Source organism: Musca domestica, unplaced genomic scaffold, assembly GCF_030504385.1.
Source record: "Musca domestica strain aabys unplaced genomic scaffold, Musca_domestica.polishedcontigs.V.1.1 64, whole genome shotgun sequence".
Classification (NCBI taxonomy): domain Eukaryota; kingdom Metazoa; phylum Arthropoda; class Insecta; order Diptera; family Muscidae; genus Musca; species Musca domestica.
In genome coordinates this window covers 3,197,326-3,222,790 of record NW_026712373.1, presented here as the reverse complement: position 1 = coordinate 3,222,790, position 25,465 = coordinate 3,197,326, and the positions used below count along the sequence as shown (strand labels likewise).

Here is a 25,465-nt window from a genome sequence, read left to right as displayed (position 1 = left end):
ATATGGGGGAATAACCAGGGCTAGCATATTTCAACGGCATCCATAAAAATTTCCATCAAAGATTGTTGTTGATGGCAATGTCGAAGGTACAACCATGATTAACAATAACCCGGTCTAGGTGCTTGGTACGGATGGTGTGTAAGGGGGAGGGGTAGGAATAAATCAACAGTACCACTGTACACCGTCGAGAAAAACATGTGAAAGGACACATAATAAAAATTTGTGGCACGTGAGTGTATGTACGTCCGTGGATGTGTGCTTACAAGGCAACATATTGACAAATAGGACAACATGGAAAATCCTGAATAACAGGTTTTAATCTTGTTTGCCAACAGGACCAACAAAAATAAATTCTGCATATTTATCGAATTTTATATGGAATGGAGGATATTATAAAAAATTAACGAGATTTTTCTGTGGTTTTTAAAGAAATATTGAAAACCAGTTTTAAGAAATTCTTAGTTATTACCAGTTGGTCTCTGAAATATATTCTTAGAAGCCTAGATTTATCATCTCAATAAATACCAACAAAGTATGTCTTTGTAATATCCAAAGACCCAGCATGTATCCAAATATTTTTACGTATTTTTCGTTGGAACATAGCATGACACTTTTGTTCAATTGCACAAATTCAATAGATTCCTAAGATTTATTAATCTTGTAACGTATCTCCTAATGTAAAGCTATGTTGAGCGGCTTATATTGAAAGGTGTTCTCAATCTCTCCACCATCAGTCCTGGGGATCGAAATAAAAAAAAAACAAGTAAAAAAGCTGTAAATTCGGTCGGACCGAACTTTGAATACCTTCTACCATTTGGAACGAATTTGGCAATTTTCAAAAACAATAAAATCCGCTAAAAATTCTGTTAAAATCTTAAAATGCCGAATGTAGCTGTTATATTAGGGTCTATACGACGACATGGACCTGCATAGGTAACTTTTGTCATTAGCTATTATAATATTCAAATGCTAAACTTGAAAAAATAATCTGTTTATAATGTAGCTAAAATAAATAAAATACCGAATATAGAGAGGTACAATACGTGGACCTGCACAGACAATTTTCTGGCATAGGCTGTAGTATCCATTACGGACTTCAAATATAAAATTTGAAATAATTCAGGTAAGTAATGTCGCTAAAATCATCTAAATACCGAATATCGGGGGTACCAATATATGGTGGCTATACGAAGACGTGGACCTACATAGCCCATTTTCAATACCAAAAGTCCTGCAGACATAAAACACATTTGAGTAAATTTTAATCAATTTACTTCATTTCGTTCGGAAGCTAGAGTGATTTCCACAGACGGCCATAAATCGACATAGAATTTAATGCTGATCAAGATTATACAGGGTTGCCCATATTCGACGGACCCATCTGGCAACGCCATAACTTTTGACAGAGATGTCACATCGCTTAATGACATACCGCGTTTGAAGCGTCAGTCCAAGCAGATTTTTACCATGAACCAATACACGCCACGCGAGCGCTCTGAAATAGTTTAAATTTACATTCAACAGAAGAAGTCAATTGTGAAAACTCAACGTGATTTTAAAACATTAAAAAATGTGAGAAGTGCGCCTTCTAAGAACACCGAAAAATTTTCGACTGGTAAGGTTCTTTCTAATCCGAAGAGGCCATATAAAAGTCGACCAAGGCGATCGGCCGAGAATATCGCTGCCGTACGAGCCAGTGTTGAGAGGTCCCCAAGAACATCCCAAAAACGCCGTTCTCAGCAGTTGGGCATGTCCAGTTTACAACGGATTATTCCACTTTACAACGGATTATTCGCATTGATTTGCATTTGTTCCCGTACAAAATTCAATTGACGCAAAGAATGTTGCCTGCGGACAAGCCTCGTCGATTGGAATGGGCCCAAAGGTCCGTCGAATATGGGCAACCCTGTATATACTTTGTGGGGTTTAAAATATATATTTCGAGGTGTTGCAAACAGATTGACAAACTTAATTTACCCTTCGAGTTTCCTCCAGTCGCAGGGATACGCTCGCAGGTGTAGTATTTGTCATAGAAAATTTATATTGAGGTGGCTGAGAGTGAAAGAGGTAGTTTTTTGGTTACAAATTCGATATTTTCCGCGTTATTCTATACAATTTAATGACTGTAAATTTTGATACTTATATTGATTTTTGCTGTCAGCTGATACTGCATGCTGCTCCGGTGGTCGTTATATGGTTGGTTGCATGAAGGCTGCTTCACTGAATGTGGTGTGGATGGTTAAGCTTTTGTAAGATTATACGACGGCTCTTCGACGATTCGATTTGGATTCGATTCGGCTCTTTGAATTTGACTTAATACAGGTTTCTTTCTTTAGAATATCCAAGGCCCACGACGGCACTTAAATTTCACTCAAATTCAGATTTATTTCCTTTTAATAACCAAGGCCCACGATGGCACTTGAATTTCGTTTTAACTAAGGTTTCTTTCTTTTGAATATCCAAGGGACACGACGGCACTTAAATTTCACTCAAATTCAGATTTATTTCCTTTCTACCCAGGGCCTACAACGGCACTTGGATTTTCACTGAAATTTCCGGATTTCGTAATAATTAAAATCCGAGGCCCACGACGGCTCTGGGATTAACTTTAATCTCGGATATATTTCTTTTAATATCCAAGGCCCACGACGGCAATTGAATTTCACTCGACTTCAGATTAATTTCCTTTTAATACCCAAGACCCACGACAGCACTTGGATTTTCACTTTAATTTCCAGATTTCCTAATAAATAAAATCCTAGGCCCACGACGGCACTTGGATTTTCACTAAAATTCCGAGTTTCTTAATTATTAAAATCAATTATTAGTATCCGAGGCCCACGACCGCACTTGGATTTTCACTTAAATTCCGGGTTTTTTAGTTATTCGTTCAATCTTTTAACGCTTTCCATGACCCACGACGGTGCACTAAGGACTGGATTCTATTTTTCCGCACACCTGGTAATATTTTTTAAAAGTTATTATTCAGGAACTCAAGTGCGAATCTTTGGCTGCTGAGGAAAGAGCGTATGCTGTAAATACTCAAACAAACCACACCGTAAAGTTCTTGGAGGAGAAAGTGAAACTACATCAGGAGGGTTTGGCTTCTTCGAAGGAGGGCCGTAGAGAAGTTAAAACAGAACATAAGTAGTAGTTAGAGTAGTTAGAACAGCGAAAATAGCAGAAAAACCAGAATGTAGCCTGAAGGTCACTGTGGATGTCAACCTTAAAGAATGATTGCTGTTATTGAATGTTCAGGTCCAACGAGATTTAAAATTTAAGGATGATTTGAATGAATATAAATGCCGTGTCTTACGAAATCAAATGCAGGAACTCAAGGCCGAATTGGTGGCTGCTAAGGGAAGAGTGCGTGAAGGATATACTTAAGCAAACCCCACCCTAAAATCGTTGGAGGAGAAAGTGAAACAATATTCGGATGGTTTGGATTATACGGCGAAGGCCCGTAGAGTAGTTGAAACAGAGCGTGATGCAAAAATAGCTGAAAATATCAGTAAAGATTAATGAATTGGAGTAGAAGAACTCATTACTGAAGTTGAACTACTTGGGAAAGAAAAAGAACCAAGTCCCAAAGACTTGTGGGGGCTCTCATGCAAATTTGTGAGGGAGGTATAAAAAGGAGTGGACCGATATTTCGCATCTAGAAATTAGATCTATGTAAGTTTGATAATGATATTAGGATGTGCCAACCGGCCAGACGGACGGACGCACATTACTAGATCGACTCTAAATATCCTGAAACGGATTTGGTCCAAAGAGACCTAGAGTCTAAAGCGTTATTTCGATGAGGCACGTTTAGGTCGTATCAAATGGTATATACCCTCTCCAGCTATATGGCTGATGTCCTACCCACATGAAAACGGAACACGACAAAAGTCAAGGATGGAGTGATCATCAGAGAGCTGAAAACGAAAAATGATGGCTCTCTACGACGCATAGTTTGAGTTGTAGTCCTTCATATGATAATTTAAGTTTTATTCCTAATATAGTATCAGAATTATTCTCACATTAATCGCAGTAGAATAATATTTTCAATACCTAGTCTATAAACAGCTCGTTTGTTTAAAAAATTAAAGCAAAACACAATGATTATTGTACAGAATTGCTTCACCATGAACTGCATGGCAAACTCCAAACGGCTTTGTAAATACAAATAGCAATCTTACAATTTCTACCTCCTTTTTTGCTGGTATGAAATGGTAAAGTTCTCCCTTTTCCTCCGTGGAGTGTAAATAATAGGCAAACAAACACAAAACCTGTAAAAGCTTTAACTACTCTGACATTCAAACCAAGAAAAAAAACTCGGAACTCCAGAATCTATTCTTGAACAAACACCAACGGTTATGATTTTTTTTTATGGCAGGCAAATGGTGTATTTGAGCCCAGGCCAGGCTGCACAAATGCAGAGGTATTGCACACCAATTGCATTTGAATAGACTCCCTAGTCAAACAGCAGTTCGTAGAGAGGAACATAAACAAACACCTAAATGCATTTAATAAAAAAATATGTGAAAGGCACAGATATACATTGGGATTGGTAGAACCTTTTTTGATATTTTCTATTTGGAAACATGGGGTTTCATAAAACATTACGAACTTAAAGTAGGTTTACAGTATATAAGTTAAACTCACCGGGTTTACTATATATAGTGGGTTAATGGCGTATTTAAATACATTTCAAGCAATCTAATTGTTCTAAACTATAACGCGAGTATCCAAGACAGAATTGATATTAGAAATTGAGTAGATCTAATTAGCTTTAAGAAATTAAAAAATAAAAAAATGTAGGGACTCCAGTTTTTAGTCAACGTTTTTTAGATGGACATTATAATTATAAGCTTAATTATAAGTATATATGTAACTAACATAGTATAGAGAAAGGCCACAGCTTCACGGTAGCCTCAGTTAAGTATTATATGGATAAACTTAGAAAAATAAGATCTATACTAAGTATAGATATAAGGAAATATTGTTAGCCGTAAGGTATTGACACATTGTTTAAGGAAATTGATGAAATATAATTAAATAAAAATTGAAGCTCTAAATCGAATGAAAATACAGCACAATCGGTAAGTGCGGAGTGCTTTAAATGACAAAAGATAGGCTAAATCCACACATGACTGCGAAAGTAACTGGTTTGTTGGTGTGGCCGCTCAAAGGATTGCTGTGGCCGCTCAAAGGTTTGTGGAAATGAACATGTTCCCGCCGGCAAGTCCTCATACGATGGAAAGAGTTAGAGTTACGACGTCTTCTTACAATGAATCCAAGGATGAGGAAAGGCGTAACATTGCATCACAATTGGACGAATTAACCAGCCGAATCAACCTAATAGAAGATTACCTAAAGGTAGTTAATTATACAAAACTCGGTGTAGAAGTTCTTGCTCGCTAATTTTGAAAGATATCTACTGGCCATGGGAGAAGTATCTGAAAAGCAATGGCGTGACCTAGAATAACAAGACCAGTACAGAGTGAGATAAAAAAACTGCAACAAAGTCAAACGCCATAATTTATTTATTTTTTTTTTTTTTTTGTTATATTTTATTGAATGAAAGCAAACAATGTCGGAAATTGTACCAAATTTCAAAATAAGTTTAGATTTGTTCGAATTGGTCACCTTTGGCATGAAATATGGCCTTCAAATGGCCAATGAAACCGTCACACGCTGCACAAATGTTGCTCTGCGGTATTTTGACCCATTCCCGGCGAAGCGCTTGCTTGAGGTGATTGACACTTTGGTATTTTCCAATACCAACCTTGTTTTCCAAAATACTCCAGACACAATAGTCCAACGGATTGGTATCCGGAGATTTTGGTGGCCATTGTGCGCTGGAAATGAAGCAAGGAACCTCATTTTGCAGCCATTCTTGTGTGGCGCGTGCTGAGTGCGATGGTGCTGAGTCCTGTTGGAATGTCCAAGGTCTGTGGCCAAAATGTTTGCGTGCCCAGGCCAGAATATTTTCGCAATAATATTCGGCATTTATTCTGATGCCACGGTCGATTAATACGAGCGACCTTCGGCTGTTATGGCGGCCCACACCATCACCAAGCGAAGCTACTCTTTAGCTCTTTTGAGTCTATTTTCTTTCTGTTGCGGTGTAAGTTCTTGCATATTTTGGAATTTCAATGGCTTTACCCCGAACTGATTTTTCAATATTTGCCGAATGGAACATTGCGTCATGTTCAGCTCAAGAGCCATTTTTCGGTCACTGAGACGCGGGATTCGATCAAGTCGCTTCTTTACTTTTTGAAACAATTATGTTGATGTTGCTGTTTTCTTCCGTCCACTTCCTCGACGTCGCTACCAGTATCACGGTAAAGATTTATTCACATTTAAATGCTGGAGTGCTCTAACGATGGCCACTTGAAGCTTGAAGCCCTGCAGAATAGATAAGATTAATTGTGTGGTTGCGATTAGGTTAAGTTAGATTGGTTTTTCTAGTACTTAAGAAAAATATTTTTGAATAAAATCAATTTGACTTATGTTTTCCCTTGACATATTTATTGAGATTTCTTTATTATCAGGGAAAACATAAATAAAAATTATTAAAAACGCGCTATAAAATATCAAAAAAAAATTTGGTCGATCTAGTTCGAATTTGGCCCATACTTTGAACTAGGAAGCATGGTAGAAGAATACAGGTAGATGTATCAACGCTTGGGGGCATTGATATGTCAAAAAAAATTAATTTTTTTCAATTATAAGTAGATTTTTGTTTTTTCTTCAAATCCAAAATTGGCTTGACAGTTCATTGTTCCAGCAGCTGTGGCTATAATCTTCTACCATGCTAAGAAGCCAACCAGGAAAATACTTTAATTTATCAGTTATAAGGTTTAGACATTTTGTATGTAAACCCGCTATAATATCCAAAATATGTTTTCTATTTCATTAGTCTTTTTTTTTCAACGATTATCTGGTGTTAACCGTTTATGACTCCCATATCACCTTACCCAAGTCTATTCCACCAAGGAAAAAACAACTGCAATTCCATTAGGGATATCCACACTACCTGGAGTGCAATAAAATACACACTAATACGCAAAGCAATGGTTATTTCTTCCATCCGGATATGTGCATTGCCACTTCCATATTCAAAGGAAGTCTGTTCTACACATTTTCTTAGTGTTAATGGTTTAAATGCATTTTATTAAGTCATAAAAAATACCCATTTGGGCGCCATTCCCACAGCTACGAAAAGAGCTCATGAAAAAAAAAAACAAAATAAAGCAGAAGTAGAGAGTACTCTATCCCAACACAACCATCAGGTGGTAACATCCCTTTCCTATCGTTATTATTTTGATTTTCGTGTGGGAAATAAACGTCAGTACTTGGCAGAAATTCTATAGAAGGAAAAATGTTGCCATATTATTTATTAATGTTAAAATTCGACAGACATCTAAAATGAATTTTAATAATTTTCTCCACTAATATCTCATAAACCTTTACACATTCGGATAACTCCTTCGCTTACCCTCCTTCAGAGCGGGATTATTTCAAGAATTCGTCCATATTTTATTTTAAAAAAATTCCCAAATGGCAACGCTGCACAATGCAATTCCTTCGGCAGTTTGGTGCTGTTTATTTTCCGTTCTTCCTTCGCAAATATTTACGTGTGCATTAAGCTGAAAGGAGGAAAAAAACTCCGGATTATTGTTTTATTATTTCATAATGTAAGTAGATTTTACCGGTACATAAACTTACATACATGTACATTGTACTGTTTGCATTCCAGTCGTTGTGTTTGCTTTTTTATTTTGCCGTGCAAATTTACTCCTCCATTGTCTACAAGTTGACTGGATTGCCGACTGGCTGACTGACTGTAGTGCAGTGCACTGCACTGCATAACTCCAGAAACCCCTTTGTTAATGTTTACGACCTTTAAATGCAATCATTTCGAGCGGAAATTCTCTTTTCATAAGCATTTGTTTTATTTTTGTGAGTGTTTTAGTTCTGGGCACAACAGCTGTCTGGAATTATGGAAGACGACCTGTAAGGAGTTTAAGTTTTTTTAACAAAAGAAATTAAAGATTTAAAGAATTTGATGGTATCATCCCAATCAGTAATTTCTTTTATAAATGTCTATCATTGCGAGAATCAAATCTATGGCTGTTCTGGAGTGCAAGACTGCCCTGGAAAAGGTAAAGTCGTTTGTCAGCTCTGTTGGGTTCCTGGACAATGCAACATATCTGGCAATGAATCTGCCGATGAATTGGCCAGACGTGGATCTGCGTCAGTAGATCTAGAGATTGAGATCTCAGTGAAGCCACCTTTATGCCACTTCTTCAAGTACTTCATAATCACTATCTTGGGAGATTTCAACAGAACTGGCTATCTGGAAGGGGATGTAACATCTCCAAAAAGATTTGGCCAGTGAACTCAGAAAAGAGATCACGGTCACTTACATCCATGACGAAGTTGGACCTGAAGCTGGTGGTGGGTGTAATTAAAGGTCATTGCAACATAAAGGCCATGACTTTAAAATGGGGAGGTGACGACACTGAATACTGCAACCTTTGCCAAGATGAGGAAGAAACAGAAACGGTGGAACACTTACTCTGTCACTGCCCTACCCTGGTCGGAGTAAGACATAGGCTTCTAGGTAAGCAAATTCTGTCCGATTTGTCATGCCTCTCCGAAACCGAGCCAGTAGTTATTCTTCAGTTAGCCAGAAGACTAAAATGGCTAAGGACGACACGTGACTACACCGTGGATGCAAACCCACTAACTCTTTTATTTCCTATCCATTCTACTCTAACCTCCAAACCTTTTCAGTTTAATTTTTTCTAAATTAGGATGATCACAATGGGCCAATACGTCTCCGAGTGGAGTGGTTGTTGTTTTTACACAACCACACATCCTTTAACCTAACCTAAACCCTTAAGGTGGAAATACTAATGCGCTTATCTGGCTGGCTTCTTCGGAAATGAACAAAGGGACCTAGGGCCAAAATCGAATTAAGTCAACTTAAAACTCCTTTGTTCATCTACGAAGAAGCCAGCCAAATATACGCTGTATGCATTTCCATCCTTAATCATAAACCCAAAAGAAAAGTTACAACCTGGATAACACGCTCTCCACTCCCGAGCTTAACAAAAAATCCTACGAAAATCAACATCCACACATACCAGGGACGTTGTAGAATTACAACAGAAAAACAACATAGAAAACAGCAACATCAGCAGAAATTGTTCGAAAAGTAAAGAAGCGACTTGATCGAAACCCGCGTCACAGTGGCCGAAAAATGGCAATATTCCATTCGGCAAATATTGAAAAATGAGCTCGGGGTAAAGCCATTGAAATTCCAAAAAGTGCAGGAACTTACACCGCAACAGAAAATAGATTCAACGGAGCTAAAGAGTTGCTTCGCTTGGCCGAAAGTGGTAAACTGCCGAACTTGGTTTTCTCCGATGAGAAAACCTTCGTTGTCCAGCAGTTTGTAAACAAACAAAATGATCAGCGCCGGCCATGGGGATGATGTGGGCCGCCATAACAGCCGATGGTCGCTCTCCACTCATATTAATCGACCGTGGCTTCAGAATAAATGTCGAATACTATCGCGAAAATATTCTGGGGTGTGTATAAAAGCCTCGGGCACGCAAACATTTTGGCCGCAGACCTTGGACATTTCAACAGGACTTACAAACCATCGCACTCAACAGCCGACACCCAATAATGGTTACAAAATGAGGTTCCTCGCTTCATTTCCAGCGCACAATGGCCACCAAAACCTCCGGATACCAATCCGTTGGACTATTGTGTCTAGAGTATTTTGCAAAGCATTGTTGGCACTAAAAAATAACAAAGTGTCGACCACCTCAAGCAAGCGCTTCGCTGGGAATGGGTCAAAATACCGCAGAGCAACATTAGGGCAGCGTGTGACGGTTTCATTGGCCGTTTTTTGTTACGGAAATTCATCTCGATGTATTTTCTGTTCTGCCTTCTGTAATTGTGCCATGGTAGAAGAATACAGGTAGTCGCATCGATACAGCTGCTGAGACAATGGCCTGTCTAACCAATTTTCGAAATGAAATTTTTAAAGGAAAAATTTTCTAACCTTTTGGCGGCGAAGGGTAAAACGTATGTAACTCAACTTATTTTGGAGAAACATTACAGAAATATTGAAAAGCGTTGATGCATCTACCTGTATTATTCTACCATCAATTGTGCTAAGCCTGCACCTAAAAGTACGTTTACATATTAAATCTTTAATAGGGTTAAACGTCAAAATTGGCCGATCAAAATAAATGTAGCGTATATCCCATGGTAGAAGAATACAGCTAGTCGCATCGACACAGCTGCTGGGATAATGAACTGTCAAACCGATTTTGAAATTGAAAATGTTGAATGAAAAATTGTTGATATTTGTAAAAATTGTTGAAAAATGTATTTATAGCAACCTCCGATTTGCGTCGTATAAGAAAACTTACACTACTTATTTTCGAAAAAAATATTCAAGATTGTTGACATATCAATATTCCCAAGCTTTGATGCACCCATGGTACGATAAAAAGGTAGAGTAGAGTTACCAGCTGATTAGAATTTTTTCTGAGTGTGCACGACTTCTGCCAATTTTGCGTATGTATTATTGTTTTGAAAAATGAAAACAAATTATTTTCAAAATCAATGATTGGAAGAGACTTAAATTGCGGGGCGCTCATTAATGATATTAACCAGATTTGCCACAGAATTGAAAAATTGAACACTTAGGATCATATATTTGAGAGAACATTCAGACATTTCATTCATCTTTCGCGATATTTGACTCAATTTAAAAATGAACAAAAAATATCAAATAAATGAAACCAACTTGTCGGGTATATTTTGAAAAATTCTGACAGGAAGCGGGCATAGCCTCAGGGCTGTATTTCTATAATTTTACGAAGTTGTTCTACCTCCTTATTGTACCATGGATGCACCTACCCATGGTACAATAAAAAGGTAAGGTAGAGCTAACAGCTGATTACAATCTATTTATAAGTGTGCAATAAAAAGTATAGCCATGAAATTGAAAGATTGAAAAATTAGGATCATATTATTGAGAGAAAAATCCAGACATTTTATTCATTTTTTGCGGTATTTAACTCATTTTAAAAATGAGGAAAAATATGAAAAAAATGAAAACAATAATTTTGAATGAGTCTGACAGGAAGCGGGCATAACCTCAGGGCTGTATTTTTGCAGCTTTACGAAGCTGTTCTACCTCCTTATTGTACCATGCATCTACCTATATTCTTCTACCATGGTATGTCCATAGCATGGCAGAAGAATACAGGTAGATGCATCAACGCGTGGGAGCATTGATATGTCAAAAAAATTGAAATGTTTTTTAAAATATAAGTAGATTTTTATATGTTTTCTTATTCTAAGTTAGAAGGAGGCTATTATAATTCGCGTTTTTCAAAAAATTTTCAAATTAAAATAAATTTTCATTCAACATTTTCAATTCCAAAATTGGTTGTCCCAGCAGCTGTGTCGACGCGACTACCTATATTCTTCTACCATGGTCCATAGTCAAATTTAGAGTACGTTTAGACTTCTTAATCCATTTCATTTCGTTAAATTATCAATTCCATGGCGTATACGTCATATGAATGGTATGAATGGTAAATATTTGACGTATACGCTATGGGATTGATACTTTAGTTCGTGTAAATTTTGTAATATATTCACTGAAAATTTATTTCTTAATTTTGGTAAATACGTAAACAAGTTTTTGCAGTAGATCTGTTTCAGAACTGCAAGAATGTAAAAGTTTTTACTACGATAACTGATTTTTACTTTATGACATCTAAAAAAAATAGTAAAAATAGAAGATTCTTGCAGGTTGTGGGACAGACCAATAGTTTCCAATATTAATTGATTTAAACCGCTAAGGCAATATGCAAATTTTTAAAAAGGTGTATGGAATAGAATTTTGTAAGCACATTTTTGGAATTTTCAAACTTTATCTTTAGCGTTTTTAACTCATTTCAAAATTTAAGAAAAACTATCAAATAAATGGAAACGATGTGTTTTGAAATTCAAAGAGAATCAATTCACAATAGCACAAGACTACTAAGTTAACTATCAAAGTAGTCTTCTTGGTCGATCTTAGCTAGGCCTTGATTACTATATTGCAGGTTCTGAAACACAAGTTGACTTGCTTTGCTGTGTTCGGAAACCCATTACGTGTACAATCTTACAAAATCGGATGCAATCAAGTTTCGAAAAACATGCTTAAATTTAAGGTATTTGGACAGTGATCAGCGTCAAGTGTTTAAATCTAAATCTAACCTTAATTGTAGTTTGGAGTGGATTCTTTTTCTATTCAAATTTGAAATGAGAAGTATTTCCTTTATAAAAAAATTTTCATTTGACATTTCTTTCCTTATATAAGTTTTCATTTCACATTTTCATAGAACAAGAATTGAAAACCTGCTTTATAACACCCTGGAGCGCCTTTCCATTATGTTGCAAGTAGTGCATTTATTTTTTGCATATTATGGCAACCTCTTTGCTGTGCAATAGAAAGAGACAGATAGTGAGCACCTTTTTTCTACTTAAATGACGAATTTGAATAGAACTCAACGTAATTTTTTAAAAACTTTGACAATCTGTGTACAATTTTCAAAAATACAACATATATAGGAAAATATTGAAACAATTAAAGAGATTCGAAAATATGTCGCGTGTGTGATTGTATTGAGTCGTATATTGTAGTTTTAAGTGTATTTTGTGCAAAAAGCTGTCGGGATTTGTCCAATTGGAATTGCAGACAATTTGGGTTTTTTGCATTATTATTGCGCGTTTTTATAAAAAAGGACTCTGTAGCAGTTAATAGGTAAGACAAATAATGTTTAAAAAAAACACATAATACTCCGTGATAATTCCAATCCAATAGATAATCAATCAATCCATTACGATTAAAGAACTAAAGAAGGCATGGTGAGCATCGTTACGCTGGGTATTGCTGAATAAAGGCGTTTGCTCCTACTAGATTCTTCGAGATTACCACTGCTCATACATGACGTTATCTTCTATAGAAGACGCTTATTAGAGGAACTGGTTTCGGGTAAGTATAAATTAGAATACTTTTATTAGAATCGGAACAACAAATATCTAACTCATGAAAAAAAAAAAAAAAATTAATCCAAGAGTTTCTACTAACCTAGTGTTAAGCCTTATAATTTTGTACCACAGCTAGAAATGCGTGATCATATGGTTATTGAAAGAAATTTCAAGTTATCTAGGTACACCTCTACTTTCGCAAAAACTCTGCATTTTTTCCAGAAGTAGGCATTTTTAGCCTGAATTCAGGAATTTCAGGAATTTGGGGACCGATTTGTACAACAATAAATATGATCTGAAAGTATGTTTTCAAAACCTGTTTTGCCGGACATACAACTCGGTTTTTGATCCGGACTAAAACCTACATAGTCCAATAAGGTCTACTATAATTTGTTTTTTTTTTGTGTAATCCATGTTTTCGAGTTTGTGATATTATTTTTGCCAGCGGATGTATACCCTCAGCTAATGCTCGATTATTTGAATATATTTTGAAGTATTCCATTTTCATGCTTCATCGAATACAGATAACAATATTGGTATGGGCAAAATTACAAGACAATCGAACATTTATATCCGATTTCTGGTTAAGAGAAATATTTAGATATAGCAAGTTGTAAAGAATCGCTGACTTGTTTAGAAAATTATGACAGATAAAAGTATTGAAATTTGTGACCCTTCATGGGTGAAGTAGCAGGAGAGGTTTTGCAGATATATATCATTTTGCTAACAGATCTTGTGTTAGCAAAAATATTTGGATTTCTGTAATTTGAAGAGAGTTGGATGCTTATTTCGCTTTCTATGAGCGTTTCGTTTTTCAAAATCTTGAACCCTGTGTGAGGGAGGTACCAAAAGGAACGAATCAATTTGTACCTTCTTTATAAGATAGCAATATTGAGATGTGCCAAATCTGAATGGAATCCATATTCATTCGATATAGAATGGATATTCAAAATTTTGACCCTTTCTGGAGATGAACCAAAAGGAGTGGGCCGATATATCCCATCTTCACACCAAAACTGGCGTTAATAAATAAAGAGAAGCAATAATCCGATTTTGCTCTTTGCAAATCCTAATATTTGCGTCCGTTCTAGTTCAGGTGTAAAAATGGATAATATCGGTCCACTCCATGAAGTGCCTCCATCACAAAGGGTCAAAATTTTTATTAATTATAACTCTTATAAAATGTGATGTAAGAGTCCGATTTTCGTAAAATTTCACACATATCAATATTTTTATCATCCCAAGGTCTGGTGTTAAGATGGAACATATCGGTCCACTCCATCTGGTACCTCCCCCCACAAAGTTTTTAATAATAAAACGCGAAATTAACATCCGATTGAATATTTCTATCAACAGAGGATCTGCTGTTATTAAGACATTACAGTTCGGACTATTCCTTCTGGTACCTCCCCCACAAAGGCTCAAATTTTTCATAGCCATGAAGCTCATGAAAAGAGAAATCAATATCCGATCCAATTCCAGACTTGGTACATCTTAATATTTCCATGAACGCAAGATTGTTATAAATATGGTACCAGAAGAACTAGGACCGATATTGCCCATATTCGAACTCGATCTAAGTTTGACAATAATATTACGAAGTACTAAGTTTGGATCAAATCTGATACTCCTTTCGAGAATTATCACCACTATCGCCGGCCATACAGACAGACGGACGGACATCGTAAGATCGAATCTAAATATCCTGAAACGGATTAAGTCCAAAGAGACCAAGGGTCTAAAACCGTCGTTTCGATGAGGCACGTTTCGGCGGTATCAAATGATATATACCCTCTAGCCATATGGCTGAAGGTATAAAAAGCCAAAATCTATCTATATATTTATAACCTACACCACAAGGTGGTCAGGGTATTATGTCTTTGTGCATTTGTTTGTAGCAGGAAAAAGGAAACGAGATAGACCCATAGTTCCTTTGATGATCAGCATAGAATCACATTCTGAATCGATTTATGCATGTCAGTCCGTCCGTCTGTCCGTCCGTCTGTCCGTCCCTCTGCCCGTCCGTCTGTCCATGTATTTTTGTAAAAAGTACAGGTCGAATTTATTGCCCGATCCAGATGAAATTTTGCACAGATCATTTGTTTGGCCCAAGGACGAACCCTATTGAAATTGGAGATAATCGGTCAAAATTTAGATATAGCTCCCATATATATCTTCATCCGATTTGCCTTTTATTGTACACCAAACGTGTAATATCTGCCCGAATTGTATAGAATTTTGCATATACAACCAAATTAGGCCTGAAAATAAATATGCCAAATTTGATCAAAATCGGTTCAGATATAGCTATAGCACCTATATATATTTTTTCATCCGAATTGTTATTTTGTCCTTCGCAGCCGTAATATGCACTCTGTAACAACAATATTTGGGGAAATATATCAAATACAGCTCAGAAATATATTTGCTAAATTTTATCGAGATCGGTTCAGATTTGGATATAGTTCCCATATATAACTTCGTCCGATTTACCTTTTATTGTGCGCCAAACTTCTAATATTTGTCTAAATGGGATGGAATTTGGCACTTACGACCGAATTGAGTCTAGAAGCTAGTATGTCAAATTTGGTGAAGATCGGTTCAGATATAACTATAGCTTCCATATATTGTTCATCCGATTTGTTATATTTGTTACCCACAACCGTAATATGCACTCCGTAACAACGATATTCAGGGAAATATACAAAATACAGCTCAGAAATATCTTTGCCAAATTTATCGAAATCGGTTCAGATTTGGATATAGCTCCTATATATATTTTTATTCGATTTTAAATTATTTGTGCACCAAATGGGCAACACAAGTCCGAATTTAAAAGATACACATGCTTCGGCATATTTAGTCCTTTGAACTTTAATCATAATAATAATCGTAGCGTGTATGATTGAATTCTCCAATTAAAACTTTTAATTGTTATGTGTAGCTCTACTAGATTATCAAAGTGGTGTAGGGTATCATAAGTCGGCCCCGCCCGACACTAAGACTTTCTTTACTTGTTATTTCTTAAAACCGATCTGAAATATTTTTTTTCTTTTTTATTGCAGCATACTTTCTTAGCATTCTCGTTCGATTGCCACAAACGAAATGGATATAAAAATTGAAGTGGATTTCTCTGACGATGTAAGTTAAAGAATTCCAAAGTAATGCAAACTGGATAAATATTTATCTCTATACAAACACTTTCAGGTCGTCCTAATCGCCGATGCTCCTTTCTTTATTGACTTGACTGGCTCAGATGATGAGGTAAATTATTTTGTATTTTCTTTATTATTACAATAAGGCATATAAAAATAAATTATTTACCAATTTATCTTTACAGAATGATGTCAATGGAAATATGAAAACAGGGCAAAACAACACAACTAAAATTGAGAAGTATCAAAACAATGGTATTCAAACCATTAGACCCCAAAGTGTCGTTGTATTTCCAACTCGGAACACTGATTGTATTAACTTAATGGCTTCACCGAGTGTTGAGAGATTTATCATGGGCGATAAAGAAGATACCACAAGCAACAGTAGAGCTGTAAGATCTGTAATACAATTCCCCACAAATCCCTTCGAAAGGACAACCACAACGCTTCCGGCCATTGAGGCACCCGTTACCAGGAAGAATACAAAAAAATCATTAAAAAAGCCACCATTTATGTATACCCGACCAAAGCATGAAGTATTGAGTGGATTTGTAAACTTTACATGGCGACATTTGCCGGCAAATGTAAATGCCATTTTGGGATTGGGTGATATGTTTGTACCGCCCAATATGCCTAAGTTCACAGAGTACATGAAGGAACTACACATTAATGAAGAAAATCTGGCCATCGAACCTTCAATGTACTATGGGGAATATTTGATGTTAAGCTATGATAAAATACTTAAGTCATTGTATGAACAAAACTCAGCTAACGCCGCACGTTTGATCAATGCCTTGGAGGACACTCGTAGAATTGTTGGGAACCAGAATTACAGATTTGTTGAAAGTCTAAACAACAAATGTACAATATTAATGGAAGCCCATGAATACAATCGGGATATGGATTGTGTCATACAAAATGCTGTACAAAATAATATTTATGTCGAAATGCGGAATACCAGATATCTCAAGCGCTGGATAAAACTTTGCCACAAAAAATATCAACGTCTCCAGCGAGATTTTTTGCACAATCGACAAATGGCTAAAGCCATGGGACGTCCACAGCCCTATAGCGATAATATTCAGAGACTTATTAATGAGTACAACACCGGTCGCCGAAATGTTCCTTGTTTATATGGCCAGCTGAAAATTGATGGCGAACAGAGAAATTTATGCGCCATAGCCAACACCTTAGGCTGGTATAGTTATCCATTGGAACAGATTATTTGTCATGTCCTTAAACGAGTCCTTGAGCCTTTTCTAAAGAAGTTCTATGTTAAGGATATTACCCGAACGGCATCTGATATACGTAATACACCAGTGCAAGATAATTATAGTTTTGTGAAAGTCGAAATTGAGGATATCTATTGTAACGTGAAACAAGATGATATTTTATATTTACTCGAGAAATTAGTGCAAACGGAAATTTTTCGACAAACCAGTTCCATAGATCCAATTGTTTTCATGCAAATGATGAAATTTCGTTTCCAATACTTACAAATTTTTGAATATCGTGGCAAGACATATCAACAAGTAAAAGGTTTGTTGCGTGGTTCCACTGATGCACCGGTTTTAATTCAATTACTTCTATGCTATCTACTGAGCCAACATGAGTATGAAATTTGCCGCTTTCCCGCCTACTCCCGGGTCTATATGCACGAAAATGAGCTGCTGTTTTATGTATGCGATACGGATATAAATAGTTTTCTAATGAATTTGGAAAATTATTTAAATCTTCGTTTTAAAGTTAAAACAGAACTCAAATACTATGATTACGAAGAAAATGATCAGTTGGTCATAGCTGGTCGCATATCATTTTTGGACATTGCCATACATCGTACTGAATCGAAATTCCTCACCAAATTGCATGATCCACACATCCAGGATTATGATGGCGATGTTCGTTACTCCGTACGCCATTTACCACGCAATTGGAAAAATAATGTTCTTCAGGGTCATTTGCGGCGCATTTTAGAACGTACAAGTAATAAATATCTATTGGACGATCTCTATCATTTGGAACTAAATATTCGTGACTTCTCTTTTCCCCATGTTCTACGCTTTATTATCGAACATTATTTGAAAATCTATGATCGTATAATGTCTCAAGGGCCGCAATATGAAAACAATCCCATGTGCAATTTTGAAAATATGCAAGAACGCATATGGATTATGCGTAAATGTCTTTATGATACAAATAATAAATATCCCGGGCATGGTGTCAGAAATACTGGGAAACGGCGTTGTGATACAGATAACAATGACGAGTATCAATCGCAGGCGAAAAGAGGAAGATTTGAAGAATTCGTAAAATAGGTAAGAGAATATGTATTTTCTTTCATGTTAGATGTGCAACAATTTGTATGAATTGTCACTGGCTGTTGTTCAGCTATTTAATAGTCTCTTAAGGTTGAGTGAGTTGTGAAATAGTTGGGAAATTCTTACTGGGAAAATTTTCTAGCACCATCATTTTTTTGAAAATCAAATGTTTTGTGATTAAAGTAAAAAAATGTTAACGATTTCAGTAAATAATTTAATATTTTGATTATTTTTTCGACAATAAGAATTCAGCTGCATATCTTACATTTCACTACAAAATTACAATTTTTCTTGCCTTTTTTCTGAATTATGCACAGTGTCTTATGAACTACCAGAATATTCTACCTAAGATGCATATTCATTATGTCGTTTCTTTCAAAATATTGGTTGAATATCCCATAAAATACATATATTCATGAAATTCTACGTCAATTTAACAAGATCTGTCTGTCTATTATATTACGATATAGATGATTGTAGTACCCCTAAGATGTTTGATATTGAAAATGGGCTCCACCGATCCAGTTTTATGTTTCGCCCGCATATATCAGTATCTCCAACCAACTCAGATATAATTTGATGCTTTGAGTTCTTTCTGTTCAAAAATAATCAATGTAGGTTCACTTTTTGACATAGCCTATCTGGATCTTCGATATTTTGAAGGTTTTGGTCCAAATGTCTCTTCCACCCTTCTCTGGAGTGTATATTTACTTTGCCATTCCGTTTGTAACTGCTTGAAATACTCAGGTTAGACCCATCAAAGTATATATATATTCTTGAATTGCTTTTAACCTGATTTAGCGATGTCCGTCTGATTTTTATACCCTACACCGTGGTAAGTGTGTTAGACCCTGATAGACCCATAGTTACTTTTGAGGATCTTCATAGAATCACTTTCTGAGTCGATTTATGCATGTCAGTCCGTCTTCCTCCGTCCGTCCGTCCATTTATTCTTGTGAACAAAATACAGGTCGCATTTATTATTCGGTTGAGATGATATTTTCTAAACAATATTTGTTTGGCCCAAGGACGAACCCTATTGAAATCGATGATAATCGGATCAGATTTAGATATAGCTTCCATAGATTTCGGGTTAGTTGTACACCAAATGTCCAATATAAGTCCAAATTATCTGAATTTTGGTACATCCCACCGATTTCAGTCTAGAAGCAAGCACATAAAATTAAAAGAAAGTCGGTAGCTCCCATATATATATATCATCCGATTTGGGGTATTAAGCCCCTCACATGCGTAATATGAAGAATGATATTTGGTAGCGGAGACCAGATATTGCTCGAAAATACCTCTATCAAATTTTATCGAGATCGGTTCAGATATATATCTTTATCCGATATCCGGTTTATTGTGCACCAAATGGCTAATATTAACCCAAATGCACCGAATTTTCGCAATTACGACTGAATTCATCCTAGCAACCCGTACTTGGTTGTAAATCGATTCAAATATAGCTATAGCTATGTTTTATCCGATTTGGGGTTTATTGATTGATAAAATTTTACTCAGATGTATATTATCTCTACAGAAATTTTGGTATTGAAAATGGGTCATGTAGGTCCAGTCCATGTCTTTGTATAGCCCCCATATAACGGTACCTCCCGATATTCCCGAATATTGTAATGGTTAATGACATAAGTTACCATGCCGTCGTATAGACCCTAATATAACTTCTACATTCGTTACATTTAAGATTTTAAAAGAACTTTTAACGGATTTTATGTTTTTGAAAATTGCCAAATTCGTTCCAAAGTTCGGCCCGGCCGAACTTATAGCTTTTTTACTTGTTTTAACACAATCTTTCTCGAAATGATATCATGCACTCTATAACAATTTTATTTAGTGAAAATCGAATTGGATATGCCTCCCCATATCTTAGTTCCGTCTGAAACCAAACTATAACTGCTCTAAAATCAAATGTTGATAGGTGACATGATCTACTTCAAATAAATAATTTTGTTACGCGAGCTCTACTAAATATGTACAGTGGTGTAGGGTATCATATTGTCAACTATCAAAATGAGTTTATGAGTCAGTCGTCGTTGAGCATTGACCGAGAGCGGACGCATCTAAGGAGCGTAGAGCATATTACATTTTAAACTTTGTATTATTCCCAGAATTACTTTTATTTTTAAATAAAAACCATCTTGACAGAATCAGAAGTGGGATAAGAACGGAAATCTACAAGGAATTTCATCATTTTGGATAAGAATTGCAGAAAAATACTCAAAGAGCTGAGAAACTAAGGCGTCAAAGTGATGTAGTAGTGAAGAGCTCAATGCAAAGCAACAACGACGACCAAAGGAGAAACCACGCAAAGGCACCTAAACTCAAAAGTTCGAGTGAGTTTAGTGAGAGTGTGTAACGTGCTCAAAGAGAGCAAAGAAGAAAGCATCAATCAAAGGAGAATGTACAAAGGTATACTCAAAAGTGTGAGTGAGTAGGACAACGATAGTACATCAAGGAGATTGAAAGCAAGACATAAAGAGGGGAACCTCGAAGAAGAAGTTTAAAAGGGAAAAGTTAACGTATATTTTTAGGGCGTGCGGCTTCTAAAAAAAAAGGAATAGTTCTAGATTTGCTGAAGTAACGAATTAAAAAGGAAAATTCACAAGGAAAAGTATGAAGGTGAAAATAAGTTCGTTAAAGGTTGCGGAGCTAGACAAATTATTACTGGCAAGAAGCTTACCACGAACAGGAAATAAGTCCGAGAAAATTGCTAGACTCATGGCTTGCAATGGAAATGACGAAGTGGAAGTTGAAGATTCAGAGTCACAGGAGGATTTCCATGGATTTGATGAAGCTGAGACGGGTGATGATTCTCTAACAAGTCAAATGCGAGAGCTAAAGGATATAATGTTGACTCTAGCAAGAAGTGTGCAACAGTTAACAACACTTTCAACAGAAAGGGCTATTACGTCAAATGCAGGGTTAAATTCAAGGGATACAGAACAGCAAGTTCCAGCTGAAGTAATATCAAGACAATCTGGTTCCGGAACATCTGGTTGTTTAAAGGATTACATAGTAATGATACCAGACTTCGATCCAATTAAAGGAAATGTTACATCAGTCCCAATTCATTGACAAGGTTGAAACGTTGCAAAGGCTTCATGGATGGTCAGATGAAACAACTTTGTTTGCAGTTCATCATAAAATGAGTGGTGTTGCTAAAATGTGGATAGATGCTTTACCAGTGGTTGAAACATGGAAAGAGTTCAGACAACAATTTTTAAAGGATTTCCCAAGTCGAGTAAGTGTTGCTGACATTCATCGTGAACTTATAGCTAGGAAACGAAACTCGAATGAGTCTTTGGTGGAATATTATTACGCAATGTTGGCCATAGGGAAAAGAGGAAGCGTAGATGAGGCATCAATACTGTCGTACATCATAAATGGTCTCAATGATAGCAGCTTAACAAGAACACTTTTAGCTATGAACCCGCAGACATGTAGTGAATTATTAAGGTCGTTGGAGAATTTGACCATACAAACGTATGCAAGGAAGCAAACAAAGAATGACGAGGATGACAAAACCGCAAGTGTCTCAGGTGGAGCGCCAACCAAGGGAGTAAAATGTTTCAATTGTAACAGGTTTGGGCACATCTCAACTAGTTGCCCACAACCATTGAAGAAGCCGAAGTGTAGTAAATGTGCAAAGATTGGTCACGATGCATCGCAATGCAAAGGTAAAGGTACAACTGTGGCAGCAATGACAGAAGAGTCTAAGGATTACTGCCCACCGGTTATGAAAGATGTTACGGTCAATGGTAAGACATATGAAGGTTTTGTGGACACTGGAAGCGACTTTACCTTAATGCGGAAAGCTGTAGTTCCAGAGGGTTGCGATATGGAAGTAACGTCAAAAAGAATGAAAGGTTTTGGTGGATCTATTGTTGAAGTGGTGGAAAATGTTCTGGCACTCACAACGAACATTAACGACTGGGTCTATCAACTGCAAATGTCGGATAAGAAGCTGAAACACATCTTTGAAGTTCTCAATGGTAATTTGCAAAACGAGGCAAATGAAATTAAGCAGATCAAAGCGGACTATGTAATAGAAAATGGGAGGCTATTTCGCAAAGTCAACAATATGAAACGTATGGTGATTCCAGAAAGAGTCCGGTGGCGAATAACTAAGGCTTGTCATGATGATTTGGGACACTTCGGTGAAGAGAAAACTCTCCAAAGGCTTCAACGTGATTTCTGGTTCCCGAGAATGAGACGTTATGTAAAATCATACATTCAGTCATGTCCGGAATGCTGCTACAACAAGGTAAAAGGAGGCAAGGCAGAGGGTGAACTACATATTGAGGAAGTCCTACCAATTCCATTCAGAAGTATCAACATCGACCACATGGGTCCCTTCCCAAAAAGTAAGAAAGGAAATCAATATGTATTCTTGATTGTCTGTTCGTTCAGTAAGTACACCATTATAAAGCCAACCAGGAATACAAAGACTGCTCCGGTTATAACAGCGCTGCGAGAAGTTATGTCGATTTTCGGACAGCCACGAAGAATTGTATCGGATAAGGGAACGGCGTTCACGTCTAAAGAATTCCAACAGTTTGTGGAATACAACGGAATACAACATGTACAAACAGCAGTCCGAACACCAAGAGCCAATGGCCAAGCCGAGCGGATCAACCAGACAGTTTTGAATGCGTTGAAATGTCTAGTAGGTGATACAAAAGAATGGGACACTGAGACAACGACGATACAGTGGAGTATTAACTCGCAGCTGAATGCGACTACAAAGTTCAGTCCAAATGACTTAATATTCAACTTTAGTCTCAGAGATGTCAGTTACAATAGAATTATCCAGGCGGTTGGTGATGAAGAAAGAGAGAATTTCGATGTTAGGGTAATTCAACAGCAGGCTGTTGCTAACATCCAGAAACAAAAGGAAAAATGGAAAGCAAGATTTGACAGCCGTCATTCCAAGCCAACTCAGTACAAGGAAGGCGATTTGGTGGTGATAGACACGGTACCGCAGCCTACAGGAGAATCGCATAAGTTGGATGCGCGGTATAAAGGACCATACATCGTCACGAAAATTATCGGAAACGATCGTTATCTGGTAGAGGATCTGCCGGATTTAAGTTTGAAGCAAAGGAAATATTGCGGTGTTATGTCGACCGATCATATGAAGCCCTGGTGCTATGGTGATCCAAGTCTCGAAATCGAAGATAAAGATGAGTCTGATGATGGTTCGCCCAGGAGGGACGAAGAGTCAGGAGAGGCCGAATTGTCAACTATCAAAATGAGTTTATGAGTCAGTCGTCGTTGAGCATTGACCGAGAGCGGACGCATCTAAGGAGCGTAGAGCATATTACATTTTAAACTTTGTATTTATTCCCAGAATTACTTTTATTTTTAAATAAAAACCATCTTGACAATATAGTGTAGCCCGACTTTTGCTTACAGGTTATTATTGCAAATGTTGGATAATTTTCTTTAATCTCTTCATATTTTTAATTCTGAGCCATTAGTATTTTAACTATGTTTTTTATTTTCCTCGATGATTTTTTTTCCTCTTTTTCTATAAGCCATTTTAAAGCCATTCTTCTTTTTTAATTTTATTTTATTTATCATTTCAGTAAAGTATTCATCAGTCCGTGGGGAGTAATTCCTTAGTCTACGCTCACAGACATTCCTAAGAAATATGTACATTCAGTTTTGTTATTTAGTTCACCAGTTTTTTTTTAAATGTGAAATTTGATCATTTTTGTTTTTTTGTTTTTATATTAAAATTAGTGTCGACCACTAAATTGCTGTATTTTAGTAAATACAATTCTAGTATTTAAGTACAAGTCTGTTTACTTCAAGAATAAATTATTAACTCAAGCATAATTTTTTTCACGATATATTAAAATCCATTTCGTAATCTTTGCTGATTGTTTGATTCGTGTTAATTTTAAGTAAAGTTACGTAACAATAAGTTTATGTATGTTTTTTAGTGTATTTTGTAAACTTCATATATGGGGACAATATTTGTTTTTCATATGTGTTTATTATTAAAACAAGTCCTCGAAAATTACAAAAATATAAATTTCTATATTTTTTGTTTACGTATTTGTTCCGGAAACTCAAGTCAAATTGACCGACTTGATAATTTCCTATGTTCCTAGATATTTTTTGTATTGTTTTAGTGCTTTCTTTAATTTAAACTATTAATAAAAAATAAATATGAATGAAGTTATCTAAAATTGCTAATGCCTTTTGGATTTGTCGTAGGTGACATGGGGTCAAAATTAAAAATGTGGACATCACTTGTGGTAATCACTTAGTGAAATAAATTCATCGATCCCACACAGTAACCTATTTTAAGCGCTACCTACCGGTTTTCAGTACTGAAATTCAAAGGGATACAATATCTTTGGACCAACTTATTTTTTCCGATCGAAGTGATTGGGCAAGGGTCCCCATAGCGTTTTTGAAGTACATTTGTTACAGTATTCAGGGTATCCTCCACTTTCCGGCTTTTACGGTTATATAACTGAAACATCCAAAAAAAAAAAAAAAATATTGAAATAAAAAAATCAGGGGTGGACATCTTAATAGCTCTAGGTGATGTTTCAAAAAATAAAAAATAACCGGAGTTCAGACCCAAAGGATCCACAATCTAGAGAAGGAATACAGGTGAGATAAAAAAACTGCAACGAAGTCAAACGCCAAAATTTGTAAATATTTTTTATTTATTTATTTATTTATTTTTTGAATGAAAGCAAAAAATTTCGGAAATGTCATCAAATTTTAGAATAAGTTTAGATTTGTTCGAATTGGTCACCTTTGGCGCGAATGATGACCTTCAAACGGCCAATGATCGACACTTTGGTATTTTTAGTGCTAACATTGCTTTTCAAAATATTCCAGAAACAATAGTCCACGGATGTGTATTCGGAGATTTTGGTG

General features: G+C 36.3%; 1 protein-coding gene across 1 annotated transcript; it reads left to right on the top strand.

The window, feature by feature from the left end:
- Positions 1–12,723: 12,723 nt before the first annotated feature.
- LOC131805896 (uncharacterized) lies at positions 12,724–24,694 on the top strand. Its single transcript, XM_059129658.1, has 6 exons — positions 12,724–12,838; positions 12,899–13,069; positions 16,131–16,206; positions 16,273–16,329; positions 16,406–18,535; positions 24,151–24,694. Exons 3-5 carry the CDS (start codon positions 16,171–16,173, stop codon positions 18,533–18,535), a joined length of 2,223 nt encoding a protein of 740 aa, XP_058985641.1. The 5' UTR covers positions 12,724–12,838; positions 12,899–13,069; positions 16,131–16,170; the 3' UTR covers positions 24,151–24,694.
- Positions 24,695–25,465: the final 771 nt, after the last annotated feature.

Coding starts and splice junctions, on each gene's coding strand:
- LOC131805896 (XM_059129658.1), top strand. CDS start 16,171: ATGGATATAAAAATTGAAGTGGATTTCTCTGACGAT. Junction 16,207..16,272: donor AAGTGGATTTCTCTGACGAT/GTAAGTTAAAGA, acceptor AAACACTTTCAG/GTCGTCCTAATCGCCGATGC. Junction 16,330..16,405: donor TGACTGGCTCAGATGATGAG/GTAAATTATTTT, acceptor TTATCTTTACAG/AATGATGTCAATGGAAATAT.